This window comes from Mastigoproctus giganteus, chromosome 6, assembly GCF_048544385.1.
Source record: "Mastigoproctus giganteus isolate SK-2022 chromosome 6, ASM4854438v1, whole genome shotgun sequence".
NCBI lineage: Eukaryota > Metazoa > Arthropoda > Arachnida > Uropygi > Thelyphonidae > Mastigoproctus > Mastigoproctus giganteus.
The window spans coordinates 16,879,279-16,895,201 of NC_143580.1; the positions used below are offsets into that span (position 1 = coordinate 16,879,279).

General features: G+C 35.8%; 1 protein-coding gene across 10 annotated transcripts in view; it reads left to right on the forward strand.

Moving 5' to 3' along the window:
- Positions 1–15,923, forward strand: part of LOC150084011 (serine/threonine-protein kinase MARK1) — a 343,303-nt gene that overhangs the window by 109,570 nt on the left and 217,810 nt on the right. For all 10 annotated transcript variants that reach the window (XM_090375845.1, XM_090375847.1, XM_090375850.1 and 7 more), the window contains exons 4-5: positions 122–268; positions 6,294–6,347. In XM_090375845.1, the coding sequence (XP_090231971.1) occupies positions 122–268; positions 6,294–6,347 (201 nt within the window). The remainder of the gene's footprint in view (positions 1–121; positions 269–6,293; positions 6,348–15,923) is intronic.

Consider the following 15,923-nt stretch of genomic DNA (forward strand, 5'->3'; position numbering starts at 1 on the left):
CTTTAGTGAAATGCAACACTCTTTGGAACTGTTTTCATTCTGATTGTTTAAATAATGAAATTTGATGTTTAGTAGCCTAGATAATAATTTTATTTTTAAAATGTTTTTTATATTTTTAAAGGGTGAAGAAGCTGTTCCACCACCTCGTACAGCACGAAGCAGAACATCAGAAGAACCCCACATTGGGCGATACAGGCTTTTAAAGACAATAGGAAAAGGCAACTTTGCAAAAGTAAAATTAGCAAAACACCTACCAACTGGGAAGGAGGTATGTTGCAAAATATTTTATTTTGTAAGACAGTTTAAAGTACAAATGAAATAGTGCATTTCAAGTACTTTTTCATTTTATAAAGTAGACTATTATTTAGGGGTGGATATCTAGGATCTGTATGTCTTGTGGAAGTTGAATAACACAAAAAAAATGAGGAATCCTTTACAAGTGTTTTTGCTTGCATTTTGTAATGTTACTGTAGTCAAGACCCTTGAATTTCTCAGAAACCATTTCCACATTTTTGTTTTCTATACACCTAGCTCTAATCATATTGCAGCAACTTTCAGTTTTCTACTGTACAGTTAATTTTAACATTCTCAGTTTTTTTAAATTTGCATCCATCATGTTAAAACAGGAAAGGATTGTTTTTGCTAATGAACAAAAATTTCAGCTCATAAATAAATATGAAAACGATGTTAAATTGCTGACTTTAATGAGTCTACCCACCTGCATTGGATGGTGAGATGTCACTCACAAGGTGATGCAGTGTTGAAAAAAGTTCCAGATTATATTTCATGGTTTGCATTCCATTTTTTTTTTTGATAATATTCTATTTTGAAAATAATACTGTATACAAGTAATTCTTTATCACTGTTTCAAATTTCAAGATGTATAAAGATCTGTTTTCTCCACAGTGTAATTAATAGTAGTTTTTTTGTAGTGATAATTGTTTCAGTATTAGAAAAATTAACTCTTTACTTGTTATTTCACTATTACAATCATTTTCCCCTGTTTTTTTGGACTATTAAGGTACATTTAAATAGTAATATTTAAGTTGTCGATTTTATTAGTACTGTCTCTGGTTTCTCGTTTTATCAAATGTCAGTTAACCAGAATTGAAATTTGGTATTTTATTTTATTTTTTAATGTGTATTGATATTTTAATGCCTTTTTTGACTGCTCTTTCCATGTGTTCAGTCTTCAGTATCTTGATTTTTTTTGTCAGTTTTCACAATTAATAAAACTGCAATAGATTTTTAATTGCTCATGTTGAATTATCTATTCTCTCTCTCTCTCTCTCTCTCTCTCTCTTAATAAAACTGCAATAGATTTTTAATTGCTCGTGTTGAATTATCTATTTTCTCTCACTCACTCACACCCTGTGTATGGCAACTTAGAGCTTTAATTAGCTTACATCTTAAAAATATGCTGTTACTAATAATCTGACAGTCAAAAAAATCCTCAAGATTCATCAGAGAAGTGCAACTTTTGGTTGTGTACTAAAATTAAAAGACTGCTTAGATGGACCCAGAAGTTTTCAAGGCATAGTACATAACCATCTTTATTCAGAAGTTTAAAAAATATTGGAAAGAAGCTGTACAAAAGGAAAGTGTTGTTAATATTAGATGCTCCATTTCATTTGTGTAAAGATGCCTTTAATGAGATAGATAAAAATTTTCACATTGTTTTTATCTTTAATATTAGCTTCATCCCTGAGCAAATGAATCAAGGAGCAATTGAGATATTGAATTATAAAATGTTTAGAAAGGAACTTTTTATAGGATTTACTTCTGACTGAGGCAGATGAGGAGGTCATCATTTTCTTCTGAATGCATTTAAGTATCCTGGGTTTTCCTGTGTGTGCAGATGAATGATCACCTGATACCCAATCCTGGCAAAATATATGGCCTTGAATTAAAAAAAAAAAAAAAAAAAAAAAGAAAGAAACCAAACAAAATTTATGAAGATCCACCTGGTTCACAAATCAACCTAACACAAATTCTAGAAGTTCGTAGAATGATTTCTTGATCTGAAGATTGTGATATGGATGAGTATTTGTTTCCTCTTAAAATAAATACTGTATGCGCCTATATATATATATATATATATATATATATATTAATGGACTTACAGTAGGTAATACATAATGATGTGTCAATAGTTATATAATGCATATTTTATTTATTTTTTATGAAAACCATGAACATGAAAGGTATTAGAACCTATAGCACCATGTGTAGGTTAAAGGCTGAGAAAACAGAAAATACTTATTGACATTAGATTTGAATTTCTGAAGACTGTAATTTTTGGGAAATACATATGAAGATTGTTCCAGAAAAAGAGCTAGAATGGATAATTGAATATGGACAGAATTTCCAATTAGTGGAAGAAGGTCATTAATATATAAGAAGAAAAGATTGGGAGAAGGAACTGAATCTTGGGGAACAAAAACATTGCTGCTGTAGTTGGAATACACAACGCAGTCTACCATCACCTGCAGTGAATGGAGAAAGCTGGATACTCAGTTGCAAAAAAACATTTGGCATGCCACAAATGGGAGCTTGTTTTAGAAGACTTATGTTAAACATGATCAAAAACCATAGGAATGATTTCTCCATACTGAGAGCAACTGCTTGACTTTTGCCAAATTTATCTGTTAATTTATCCAAAGATGAGCTAACATAAGCCAATATATCATTTGGGGATTGACTCTGAAGGAATCTATATTCATCGATCAAATGGAAGGTTTTCAGATGTTTAAGAGTTGGCCGATGACAGATTTCTCCATTATTTGGAAATATTAGAGGGAAGTAGGGTTGGATGATAATTGAAAGAGAGGGATTTGTCATCCTTTTTAGGAATGGCTGGATATGAACGGATTTCTAAGAAAGTGTCATGAGAGAGAGAGAGAGAGAGAGAGAGAGAGAGAGAGAGAGAGAGAGAGAGAGTGTGTGAGTGTAAAAAGATTACCCCAGCAGCACGTTTTAAGAACAATGGTTTTTCAGTAATTCCTGAATACTGCCATAGGCCAAGGTTAGCTGTGGCTCTCTACTATAACTCTCATTTGTGAAGGAGTTTTAGAGTTAATCGTGCTTTGGATTTTTATTCACTGAGTACTTGTGATTTCTGATGAAATGGGGGGGACACCAGCAAATAATCTTTATTTATATAATTTTTATTCTGTTCTGGCACAAGACTCGCTGTTTCTCCCATTCACAGTTGGAGCAATAACAATACGATTCACTTTGGCAAGAATCAGTATTTTTGTTGATACACTTTAATGTCAAACAAACATATCAAGAAAAAAAAGCCACTTTATTGGTGAAGTTGGTATCCCAGATCCCTGTTTTCATGTAGACTTTGGCTTTTTTTTATTATTATTTTTACATGATATTAAATTTAGTATATCATTTTGGTAAGAGTTTCAAAAATATTCTGAAAGCCAGTTGAACTTTTTTTCTCCCCTGTTTAAAATTCATGGAAAGAGTTTGATTCTTGGCAAAGTGTATCATGTTCATTTACTTTATGAATGCACTTGATGCACTTTTTTAACTTTAATTCTCAGAAAGGGTATTGACTTCATGGTAGCTAAAGCAGGAGCCATTCAGACTGTCAGTTATGATTAGTGAAAGCCAATGACATCTAACATTGGCTACATTGCATGTGAGATGTGACTACATTGCATGCAGTCATGTGAGAGCTGTAGCAAGGTTTTCCTAATAATATTTATTTCAACTGACATCAGATCACGGCGCCTCCGTAGCCAGGTGGGAAGAAGCCGCAGTGCATATCACACGCTTCTTGATTAGACCGGGGTTCGAGCCCGTCACCACCAAATACGGACGATGCGGAAAGGTCAGGGAATGACCACCGCATATCCCGGAGCAATATGGTCTTAGTTGCTAATGCTCTCAAACAAACAATATCAAATATCAAAACATCAGATCAAGCATATTTGCTTTACCTATATTCGACTATTTTCTAAATATGTTTCTCCCAATATCTGATGACAGCTATACCACTTTCATTTTTTCATTTTATTTGCATTTTATTTTTATTTTATTTGTATTTTGATGTACAAATTTTACAGTTCTTCCCCTTTCTATTGGCTTGGTAATTCAGCTGATGATTTTCCTTAATTCATCATAACCTTTAGGCTAGTCTGTAATCAAGTCACAAAGGAGATTAGGCAAGCGAAGGCAGATTACGAGAAATCTTTGGCAAAGGATGCTAAGAAAAACAGCAAGGATTTATTTACTTATATAAACTCTAAAAGGAAGGGGATGAATCTGATTGGTCCTCTTGATATCGATGGTGCCACTGTTGATGATCCTGCTCAGATAGCAAACAAATTGAATGATTATTTTGCATCTACATTCACACATCAGGTGTTATTAAGGAATGAAAATGCCAGAAGGTTATCAAATTGTAGCAGGGTGCTTAATGATTTTGTAATAACTGAGAGCAAAGTGGAGGAGAAATTGTTGAAGTTACAATTTCTCCTCCACTTTGTTCTCAGTTATTACTATTATCTCAGTTAGAAATTGTTTGAAGTTACAATAAGAAAGGCACCTGTGGAGGATGAGATCTATCCAATTATATTAAAGGAGGCAGCAAAGGACCTAAGCAAACCCTTGGCCATAATTATGAGAGCATCCTTGGACTCGGGAGATCCCCACGGACTGGAGATGTGCAAATGTATCCCCAATTCTCAAAGGGGGATCGAAGGGTGATGAGTAATTACAGACCAGTTAGTTTAACTTCTGTTCCGGGTAAAATAATGGAGTCACTGGTTAAAGATGCATTGCAGGATCATCTAGACAAGACTGCAGCAATAATTCAGACACAGCATGAGTTTGTAAAGGGAAAGTCTTGTCTGACAAATTGATTGGATACTACGATGTTACAAAGGAACTGGATGCAAAAAATAATTTTGATATCATATACTATCATATATTCGATATCATATTCAGGACACTTATGCTTGGAAGATTACTGTACAAATTCGAGCAGAATGGTATTAAGGGTAAGTTGCTACAATGGATAAAAGGGTGGTTGAGTGGGAGAAGACAGAGGGTGGTAATCAATGGGCACTGCTCTTCGTGGACTAATGTTATTAGTGGAGTTCCACAGGGTTCGGTGTTGGGCCCACTGTTGTTTTCTATATTTATCAATGATATTGATGAAGGTATATCAGGCTTAGTGTCGAAGTTTGCAGATGATACAAAGGTAGGCAGGATTGTTAATGACTGTAATGGCAGTGTGCTACTGCAACAGGATCTAGAAAATTTGGGCAGATGGGCTGAGAAGTGGCAACTGAAGTTTAACATTGACAAATGCGAAATACTGCATATGGGTAGAAGCAACCCCAGAGGAACGTACCAACTGTGTGGTACTACACTTAGGGTGTTAGAAAATGAAAAAGACCTGGGAGAAATTGTGCAGTCAGATAAAGTTTTCTGAGCAATGCAGACAGGCTGCAAGAGCAGGTAATTGGGTTTTGTCAATGATATACAGGAATTTTGCTTGCAGGGAAAAGGAGGTGATTATCCCCTTGTATAAGGCAATGGTCAGGCCATACCTTGAGTACTGCATTACAGTTCTGAAGACCTGATTTTAAAAAGATGTAGAGCTGTTGGAACAAGTACAGAGAAGGGCAACAAGATTAGTGATTGGAACAAAGGGTTGCTCTTATGAAGAAAGGCTTAAGTTCTGCAAATTGCAGCGGCTGGAAACTTAAGCACCTGCGAGGTGATCTGATTGAGTTGTATAAGGCCTTGAATGGGATTGTTTCACTTGCTCATATTACGAACCTAAGAGGGACGTAAATTCAAAGTGAAGAAAGGCAGTTGTAGAATAGATGTGCGGAAATTTGCCTTTAGTCAGTGGGTGGTTAATTGCCGGAACAAACTTTCATCTATCATTGTGGAAGTTGATAGCTTAAATAAATTCAAGGAGGAACTGGACAAATTACTGGACATTTAGAGGGAATGGTAGTGTGTGAATTTTTGTTCTTTTCTTTTGGCTGATGCTACATAAGCTCATACACTTGCTTTCTTGGATCACATTCCTCTATTACTATTCTTTCACCTTTCACAAATCTACTCCACTTGTTTTTCTACTTTCCTCACCCTTCTAGTTACTGACACTTTGTAACTTTCACATCCATTTATGCATATTTTATTCAATATATTAATACAAACATATATAAAAATAAATGATTGTTATATATATTTACAATTCAGATGTCTTTTATTTTCTTGAAAGAACTTAGCATTCACCCCCATATTTTTTATTTTAGGTTGCAATTAAAATTATAGATAAGACTCAGTTAAATCCATCAAGCCTTCAAAAGGTATGTATACCACTACTTTAAAATTGTTCTTTGTATTTAAATTGTGTTCATGTATCACTGCATCTGTGATGAAAGAATTTCTGATTTGTAAAACAAATTGATTTACTGATGCTTAAGAGAGTTGGAGGGAGGGGATGCAGCCTTCACCAAAATGACTGATATATTATTTTTCATAATAAAATATTGAAAGATAGGTTCTTATACTACACACCAGAATATCTTATTATACCAGAGCTTATTAAAGTGAATGTCACATCGTGTCCCAAATTTTGGCATATCATTATTGTTTACACTCTGATTACCTTTCATTACATGTATGGATATAATTGATTGATTAAAATAGAATTATTGAGTAATACAGCAGGCCCCCGTTATAACACGGTTCGCTTTATGCTGATTCATTATAACGCTGTTCTTATATTATAACCCGTATCTGACCATAACGCTGTCAGATCACTATAACGCCCTTTTACTGATTGCATTTTTGGCATATTTAACGAAATCGTTTCATTTGTTGGAGTTGATAGCTTGAAAATGAATAACCAAAATAGCATTAAAACGTTTCCCACGCCGACTTGAGAAATTTTCCCACGCTCAGTGAAATTTTCTCGCACGCTAATTTAATTGCAGTACAGTAAATTGTTACGTAGTTACAAGATCAACATTTTAAAAAATGACAAAGTATATTGCTTGTAATATTTGCGTTATATGCATTTATCCGAAGTCTAGTTCATTTTAGATGTACCGTACATCACTCAGTACCGTATTAGACATCGTGCAAAACGGACAGTTTACTTGAACTATCATAATTAATGGAACCAACGCAGTTACATTTTCGAAGAGTTAATAATGGCCGATAAGAATGAAAAAAGCAACAACGTCTGGGCGCAGTATGAAGACTATAAATGTAAGAAAAGACTGAATTTGAAAATTAAATTAGACGTTTTGAAGCGAATCGATTCCGGTCAAAGACAAGCGGATGTATGCCATAATTTAGGACTTGCAAGTTTAACTGTAAGAACAATTATAAAAAAAAAATAAAGAATTAATTTTAGTAATGGGAAAGATAGCTGTTCCACTGCAAGGAACTAGGGCTAGGCCGGCTATTAGGATTTAAATGGAAAGACTAACTAATTTTATTGAAGATAATATCCAATGCAGAATTCAGTTAAGTTAAATTTTATTAAAAAAAAAAAAAAAAAAAAAAAAAGAAAGAGAGAGAAAGAGAGATTAGCCAATATGATGATCTGAAGAAAACTCACCTTAAAAAAAAAAAAAAGTGGAACTATTTAAAACTAGTAAGGGCTAGTTGAATAGATTTAAAATCCAGGGAGAAGCAGCAAGTGCAGATTAAGGAGCCGAAACTTCCAAAAAAGAACTTGTTAAAATTATTGAAGAGGGGTATTATGTGTTATATTTCTCAACAAGTTTATAACATAGATGAAGCAGGACTTTTGTGGAAACGAATGCCTAAAAGAAGTTTCATATTGAAAGAAGAAAAAAACATGCCAGGTTTCAAAGCGGCGAAGGATCGGTTGACTTTATTGTTGGGTGGTAACGCTGCGGGGGATTTAAAATTAATACCCCTTTTAGTTTATTTGGAAGAGGGCCAGAGTTCAACCAAAAATCGACACATTTTTCTTGATTAAATTCATCAATTAAATTAAATAAATTTAGATCAATTAAATTCATGATTTTAATTGGAATTTTAAGTTTAATTTTGATACGTAAGTAGTTACCACATAATAATATACGTATGTAATGCGGAATATTTTATATGTGCAAATATTCGAATATTAAATATTTTGATCGACATTTGTGCATCTATTCATTACCGTTTATTATTGATTAGGAAATATCCGATGGCACCGACTGCAACTCACAAATACATATGTTACCTTATGGGAATGCAGCGCTCGCTTAGCGCGGATTCACTTAGCGCTCTGTTTTTACAGAACGAATTATCAGCATTTAGCGGGGGTCACCTGTACATTCATTTCCTTAGGTGCTTCATACTTAGTAGCTGTGGGCTTGGGATGTGTTCTTTCGCTCTGAATTTGATAACTGACATAGACTATTTTATCTGGCATTGGTTAAGCTTATGCTTAGTACTGCATATCTTTTGTCTTTTACTCTTGTCTACATGTTTTTAGCTCAAAACCAAGGAATTTGTGTACCATTGTATATGCCATCAACTTAAAGAAAAAAAGAGTGGTGTGTGAAATAATTACAAAAATTTTGGGTGGGGTGTCATTATTTTTGGCAAATATATAGCAGCTGCATCAAAAGGGTTTGGAAAGCATTAAAATTCAGGAGGGCACTATCTTATCAGTGAACTACAGAACAAATAATATTACATTACATGAAGTAATCTCTTTGTTTTAAAACACAATAAAGAGTACATTAATTTTACATGCAAAAATACAAAAACAGTTCACTGAAAATTTTTTTTAAGAAAAACTTATTTTACTTTTGCTTTACCTTTGAAAATCTTTCCAGATTCGGTTGAACAGCTTCTTTCTATAACAGTTTGTTGTAAGCTATTGCATGCGGCACTTGAGCTTTGTTCTATGTTGGGATCACCTTTGGTAAAGACAGTTGGGTGGGAGGGGGATGTGTTCCCCACTGTTTGCTGATTGGGAGAAAAGGTATCATTTTGTCACCTGCTGATTCTAAATATATATTTTTATTGATATTGATGTTTTTTTTTTTTTAGCACATCATCTTAATTTGTTTCCAGTGTTCAGTGAATGCATTTTGTCGACATATTGTTTGATGTAAGGACTGAATACATGGAGAAACTGAGTTCTTCATGCATAATTATTAACAAGTTACTAATATGCCATTGACTTGACAATAACTTTTCATTCTGCATTCTGATGCATATAGAACACAGAATGGCAAGCTTTTACTGTAAATATAGCATAAAAAAACAAACATTAATCCATTGTACAATTCGTGCAGGGTACTGACATGGACATGTGTGCAGCACCACTTCTTGCACACGGCACTGTACTTTTAGTTCTGCATCATTTACAGGAAAAACCTTTTTTTTTCTAATACACACACAAATATTGGTATGTTCATTTGGAGTATTGCAATACACAGGTAACTTGGGTAGATGATGAGTGCACTGTATGAGAATAAACCAGCTTTTACAAGTGAATTGAATGTTTCAAGATTAAATATTTCTTTAATCCTAATTAAATAATTAATAATTAAAAAAAATTATTCAGTGTCCATCAAGTAACATTATTAATTCATCTCTGTGGTTTGATTTTAAAACACATTGGATTATGCGAGGCTTAAACAACATCATTAAAGTTTTATTAGAAACTAATTTAGAGAAATAATACATTGCACTTACTGGTAATGTATGCATAACACTGAGAACCATTTCGACTATTGCACAAAATGCTTCAAACACCAATCGAAATATTTCATAGAATTATTATATAAGAGATTATTATTACAAAACATACATTAAATGCACTTACTGGTAATTTTCACACAACACTATGAGAACATTTTGACTATTGCACAAAATGCTTCAAACACCAATTGAAATGTTTCATAGAATTCTTTTATAGCCTGACTGCTGGTATTGTATAATTTCTCTTTTGGTTGTTCTTATATAAGAGATTATTATTACAAACAGGGCCATCACAACTGGGTAGGCAAGGTAAGCATCACCTATAGGCAGCAGTTCAGGAGGGCACCAAAAATTTTTTTGGCATATAAAAGTCGGACCTCTGTTTAACGAACTTCTTTATAGAGAAAATTTAGTGATTTTTTTTTTTTTAGTTCCTTTGTAATTACATTTAAAATAGTTTCCGTAGAACGAAGCAAATTTCCGTATAACTAACGGATTACGAGTAATTACATTTAAAATAGTTTGGTAATTACATTTAAAATAGTTTCCATAGAACAAATAAAATTTCCATATAATGGATGGATTACAAATGAATTTACTGGGAATGCATTGTTCGCACCTCTGGCCTTCAGGCAATTGAGCCAATTAGTGCTGCTGCTAAGCAAAAATTAAGAGCCAAAGGATTACCATTCTGTAACTCTTAAAACCTATCCAACTGCCTGTCCCACATACCGAGAAGTTACGCTGGCCATTGATTGGTTTTAACCAATCATATGACCAACGTGACTTCCATCGTTTACTAGTATTCAACACAGCAGGCAAATAATTCCTTTGAAATAAATACAGTATGTGAAATTGCAAACACGTTAATTTGCTTATTATCTGGATCTGTGTTTCACATTTATTTTGCAGTTACAAAATCTTTTTCTTCAATTTCTTTGCTTTCAGGCAGGTTCAGGGCTCCATTGACACCACGCTTCTCAATCTTGTGCTATCCTTTTATTTCCTGCATAATTACCTCTTACCAACCAATCCATCATTCCAATTCTCCTTGTCCCAACAGTTCTCTTCCCACACATCTCCTCAATCACTTTCCTCATCATGCTTTCTCTTTCTCTATAAAGTTATTTTGTCTTCTTGGTTCTTTTACTAACGTTCTTTCTTCTACTTTCCTCAAAATCTTGGCCCCAGGTGCCAAGCGTTATAGTGATCAAGCGATTCTCAGTGATTTCTAGAGCGTTTTTCTCGAAGCTGCAGTTTTTGTTCAGTTAAAAAAGTTTTCTTACGTTTTCATTAAATATTAGTAAACTTAGACTTACGATCTGTAACTAAGTTTCAGAAAGGCAAATCACCTTTCTTTTTTCCATTTAAACTAATATACTAACTTTTATACCACTTGGTCACTCTAGCGTCACTGCTCCTGCCTCCCCGTGGCGGGGCCGGTAACCTGGGAGAAGTAACCTTTAGAGCCTCCGAGCTCAAAACTAGCGACAAAACACACCGATGATGACTTTTCCCAACCCAAGAGGTTGAAAACAAATCCTCAAGAGGAGATACCAGTATTCCTCATACTGCACTCTACATCAGACCAGCCTTTCAGTAAATTGTCCCCATTCCTTGTGCAAAAATGCTTAGAGGCTGTCACAGGTTCATCAAAATCAGTAAGACGACTCCAGTCTGGGGATCTTCTGGTAGAGACCATGAAATCCCAGCATTCTGCAAAGTTATTAAATCTGACAACTTTCGGCAGACATCCAATAAAAGTCACTCCCCATGTCACCTTAAATTCCTCCAAGGGAGTAATTGCAGAATGGGACTTATTAACCGTATCAGAGGAGGAAATAGTCAAAGAGCTACGAGAACAAAGAGTCATCCAAGCCAGGAGAATCATGACTCGTAAAGATGGTACTCTCATTCCAACAAGGAGCATAATCCTCACGTTTAGCTCTCCCATCTTACCAACATCTGTCAAAGCAGGCTATCTCCATTGCCGTGTCCGACCCTACATCCCAAACCCAATCAGGTGCTATAAGTGCCAAAAATATGGACACTCTCAGACGGCATATAGAGGTGAGGCAATATGTCCTAACTGCGGATCGAAGGACCACAACCAATCCGATTGCAATGCTACCACTCCTCATTGCCCAAATTGTAAAGGTAATCACCCAGCTTTCTCCAAAATATGCGAACTATGGAAGCAAGGAAAAAAAAATACAGAAATATAAAGTGGAAAACAAAGTCACTTATTCAGAGGCGAGAAGAGAAATAATCAAAATGGAGCCAAAGCGTACGTATGCCACAGCTGCCAAACAGGTGCAATCAGTAAGTATCCAAACAGACGTTACAGTTCCTCCTAATACATCTATCATGAATTGGGCACGATCCATACTCACTTCTCCTAATCAGTGTCCTTCACAACAAACAACTGAACAAGCCAGCAATACTCCAATCTCCATTCCAGCCGATGCGTCAACAATGAAACCAAAAGCTACAGAAACCCCAATGGTGCATCCACGGATTTCAACGGAAATGGATATTGATCAGCAGAAAAATTCAGATGATGGAATTTTAGAACTCCACGCAACTGATGAGATGGACATGACACGTCCTTTCTTTCCTAAGAAAGACAAAGTAAAAATAGAGAGGTATAAACAAGCTACAACCAAAAAACTGTCAGAAGCAAAAACAACTAACAAGATCGCATAATGGAAAGAATTCTTCAGTGGAATTGTAGAGGCTTTCGTAATGCAAAAGATGACTTGCATGATCTCGTAAACCACTATGAACCAGCATGTATATCCCTACAAGAAACCTATTTAAATCCACAAGTGTGTCCTACCATTAAGAATTATACCATGTTCAGAAGAGATAGGAGTATTGACTCGCCGTCCCGTGGAGGCGTGGCGGTTCTTGTTAGAAATAATATTCCATCTAAACCTGTTGCTCTTCAGACTCCTTTTGAGGTAGTGGCAATGCACACAGAAATTGGCATGACTATTACAATAGCATCTATATATATTCCCCCAAATTCCTCAATCTCCTCAGAAAATCTAATAGACCAGCTGCCACCTCCTTTCTATTTGCTTGGAGACTTCAATGCTCATCATTCGCTGTGGGGATCTCCAACAATCGACAAAAGAGGTAAACAAATAGAAAATCTTCTCGATGTGTGCCAACTTACCCTTTTAAATACTGGACAGCCTACTTATATACATTTTTCTACAGGATCCATGAGTGCAATAGACCTTTCAATCTGCTCTCTCTACATAAATACTAATACAGAGTGGTCTGTTCTTGAAAATCCACTAAATAGTGATCATCTATCAATTCTCTGCAAGCTGCAAACATGGGTAAACTCCCCTTTGCCGGGTCGCTCCAAATGGAAATTTCGTAGGGCACACTGGAATGAATATGCCTCAAATGTTCAGTTAGATGATGAAATAATTCAACTTCAACCCATAGATTATGTCACACAACATATAACTAATCAAATATTACAAGCTGCCAACTCTACAGTACCAAAGTCCTTGCCTGGGGAATGCAAACACGATAATTACTGGTGGAATCCGGATTGTACATACACTAAACAGGAAAAAAATAGGGCTTGGAATTTGTTCCGCAAATTCCCCACAACCAGTAACCTAATTAGTTTTAAAAGAATGAAAGCTAAGTTCTGCCAAATAAGAAGGAAAGCAAAAAGAGAAGCATGGATTAGCTTTTCCTTAGTATAAACAAGGACACAGATATAAGACTCATCTGGAAGAAAATACAAACAATTGATGGCAAATATGTCCAGTCCCCAGCTTCAATATTAAACTGGAAAGGAAAGGAGTTGTCCTCTCCGGCAAAAATTGCAAATGCCTTAGCCGAATCATTTGCCAGTATATCAGGCGTATCCACCTACAACCCAATCTTTCAGAAAATTAAAAAATCATCAGAGCAGCATAAGATCAATTTCTCCACTAGAGTTTCACACCTGTACAACCAGCCATTTACATTAACAGAACTTTTAGGGGCGCTCAATAAAACTTCCAGTAGTGCTGCTGGTCCAGATGGGATCTACTACTTCATGATAAGCCAACTAAACAACAGAACAAAAAGGGCATTGTTAAAATATTACAATCGAATATTTCTAGAAAATACTTACCCAAACTCCTGGCGTCACTCAATTATACTAGCCTTTCCAAAGCCAGGAAAGGAGCGCAGCTTTCCACATAATTACAGGCCGATTTCACTGACCAGCTGCTTAGGCAAAGTCTTGGAAAAAATGGTTCACAGGCGGCTAACGTGGTTCCTGGAAACTAACAACTTGCAAAATAACAATCAGTACGGGTTTCGAAAGAACCGGTCCATGTTAGATGTAATGATAAAAGCAGAAGCAAACATCCGAAATGCCTTCATAAGGGGACAACATCTGGTCATGATCAATCTTGATATTGAGAAAGCCTTCGATAACACCTGGCGATACAGTGTACTTCAAGATCTTCATTCTTTTGGCTTGAGAGGTCATTTACCCCACTTTATACAAAACTTCCTATGCCACAGAACATTTCAGGTTAGATACATGAACAATTTATCTAAATCATTTGAACAAGAGGAGGGTGTTCCTCAGGGGTCCATTCTTAGTCCGACATTATTTTCAATAAGAATTACAAACATGACAGAGGATGTACCTAATACAGTAGAATCGTATATGTTCGCTGATGACCTTGTTGTTTCTTGTCAATCCCAAACCATGAACACCATTGAAAGACAACTCCAAATTTCCATCGCTAAAATTGAATCATGGGCATTGCGGAATGGCTATTCCCTATCAGAAAAGAAATCTAGTGCAATTCATTTTTGTAAAAAACGCAAACTTCACCCGGATCCAGAAATATTTTTAAAAAACAACCTGATTCCTGTCACTAACAGTTTCCGTCTGTTGGGGTTATATTTAGATAACAAACTTAATTTTGCTTCCCATATTGCTTTCCTTCAAACTACATGTCTTAAAAAACTGAACATCCTGAGAGCAGTCTCTGCTAAGTCCTGGGGTGCTGACAGAAGCTCCCTCTTTCATCTGTATAGAGCTTTAATAAGATCACGATTAGATTATGGATCACCTGTCTATGACTCCACTAGGAAAAGTTCACTATTACGTCTGAACACCATACAGCATAGTGCTCTTAGGATAGCTGTGGGAGCCTTCAGAACATCTCCGGTCCACAGCCTGTATATTGAGGCAAATGAACCCCCTTTGCATCTCAGGAGAAAATCCTTATTGTGTAATTATGCAGCAAAAATTAAAAGCATGTCATTCCACCCTAGCTGGCAGTACCTGTTTGATCCTCAATATGCTGAATTATATCACAATAAGCCTAATGAAAACCGCCCCGCAGGGATTCGACTGCAAGAACTCACGATCAGTTGGGATCTTAAATTTCACAACATATTCCAAGACCTTGCTACTCCTGAAACTCCCTGGACTGAATTCTCACCTCTCTGCGACAATTTCTTTTCAAGATGGGGAAAATCCTCTCTGGCAAATATAAACTATCAACAGCTCCATAGGCCCCGAGTGCCAAGCGATAGTGCCCAAGCGATATTTTGTGCGATACATAGCGTTCTTTCACAGCGGATTAGTTATATTTATTTTCCAGTGTCACTATTTTTCTTGTTTTTCTTACGTGATTCTTTACTTAAAAGCTTTGAAGTAGAATCCAGAAAGGAAATACACCTTTCTTTCCTTGTGTATATATATATATATAATCCGTACTAACCTAACTAAACCTCTAAACCGCTTGGTCACTGGTGGCACCGCTCCTGCCTCCACGTGGCGGGGCTGGAAACCTGGGAGGAGAAAAACACTCTCCCGGGGCAAAAAGGAGCAAAGATGGACATAAATAGACATGCCACTTATGGATCTCATGATCCAGATCTCTCAAACAGAGAAGACTTAAATGCAGGAAATGCAAAACGGCAGAAAAAAGAAGGAACAGAAAGCCCTGCTCCTCTTTTTTTGATACTGCATTCTTTGACTGACAATCCTTTGAGTAAGCTCTCCCCATTCTTAATACAGAAATGTCTTGAGAATGTGGCGGGCCCACCAAAAATGGTTAGAAGATTAAAATCCGGAGACCTTCTAGTGGAGATGAACGAGAATAAACACTCGGAAAAACTATTAAAAATATCGACTTTTGGTGGAATTCCCACAAAGGTTA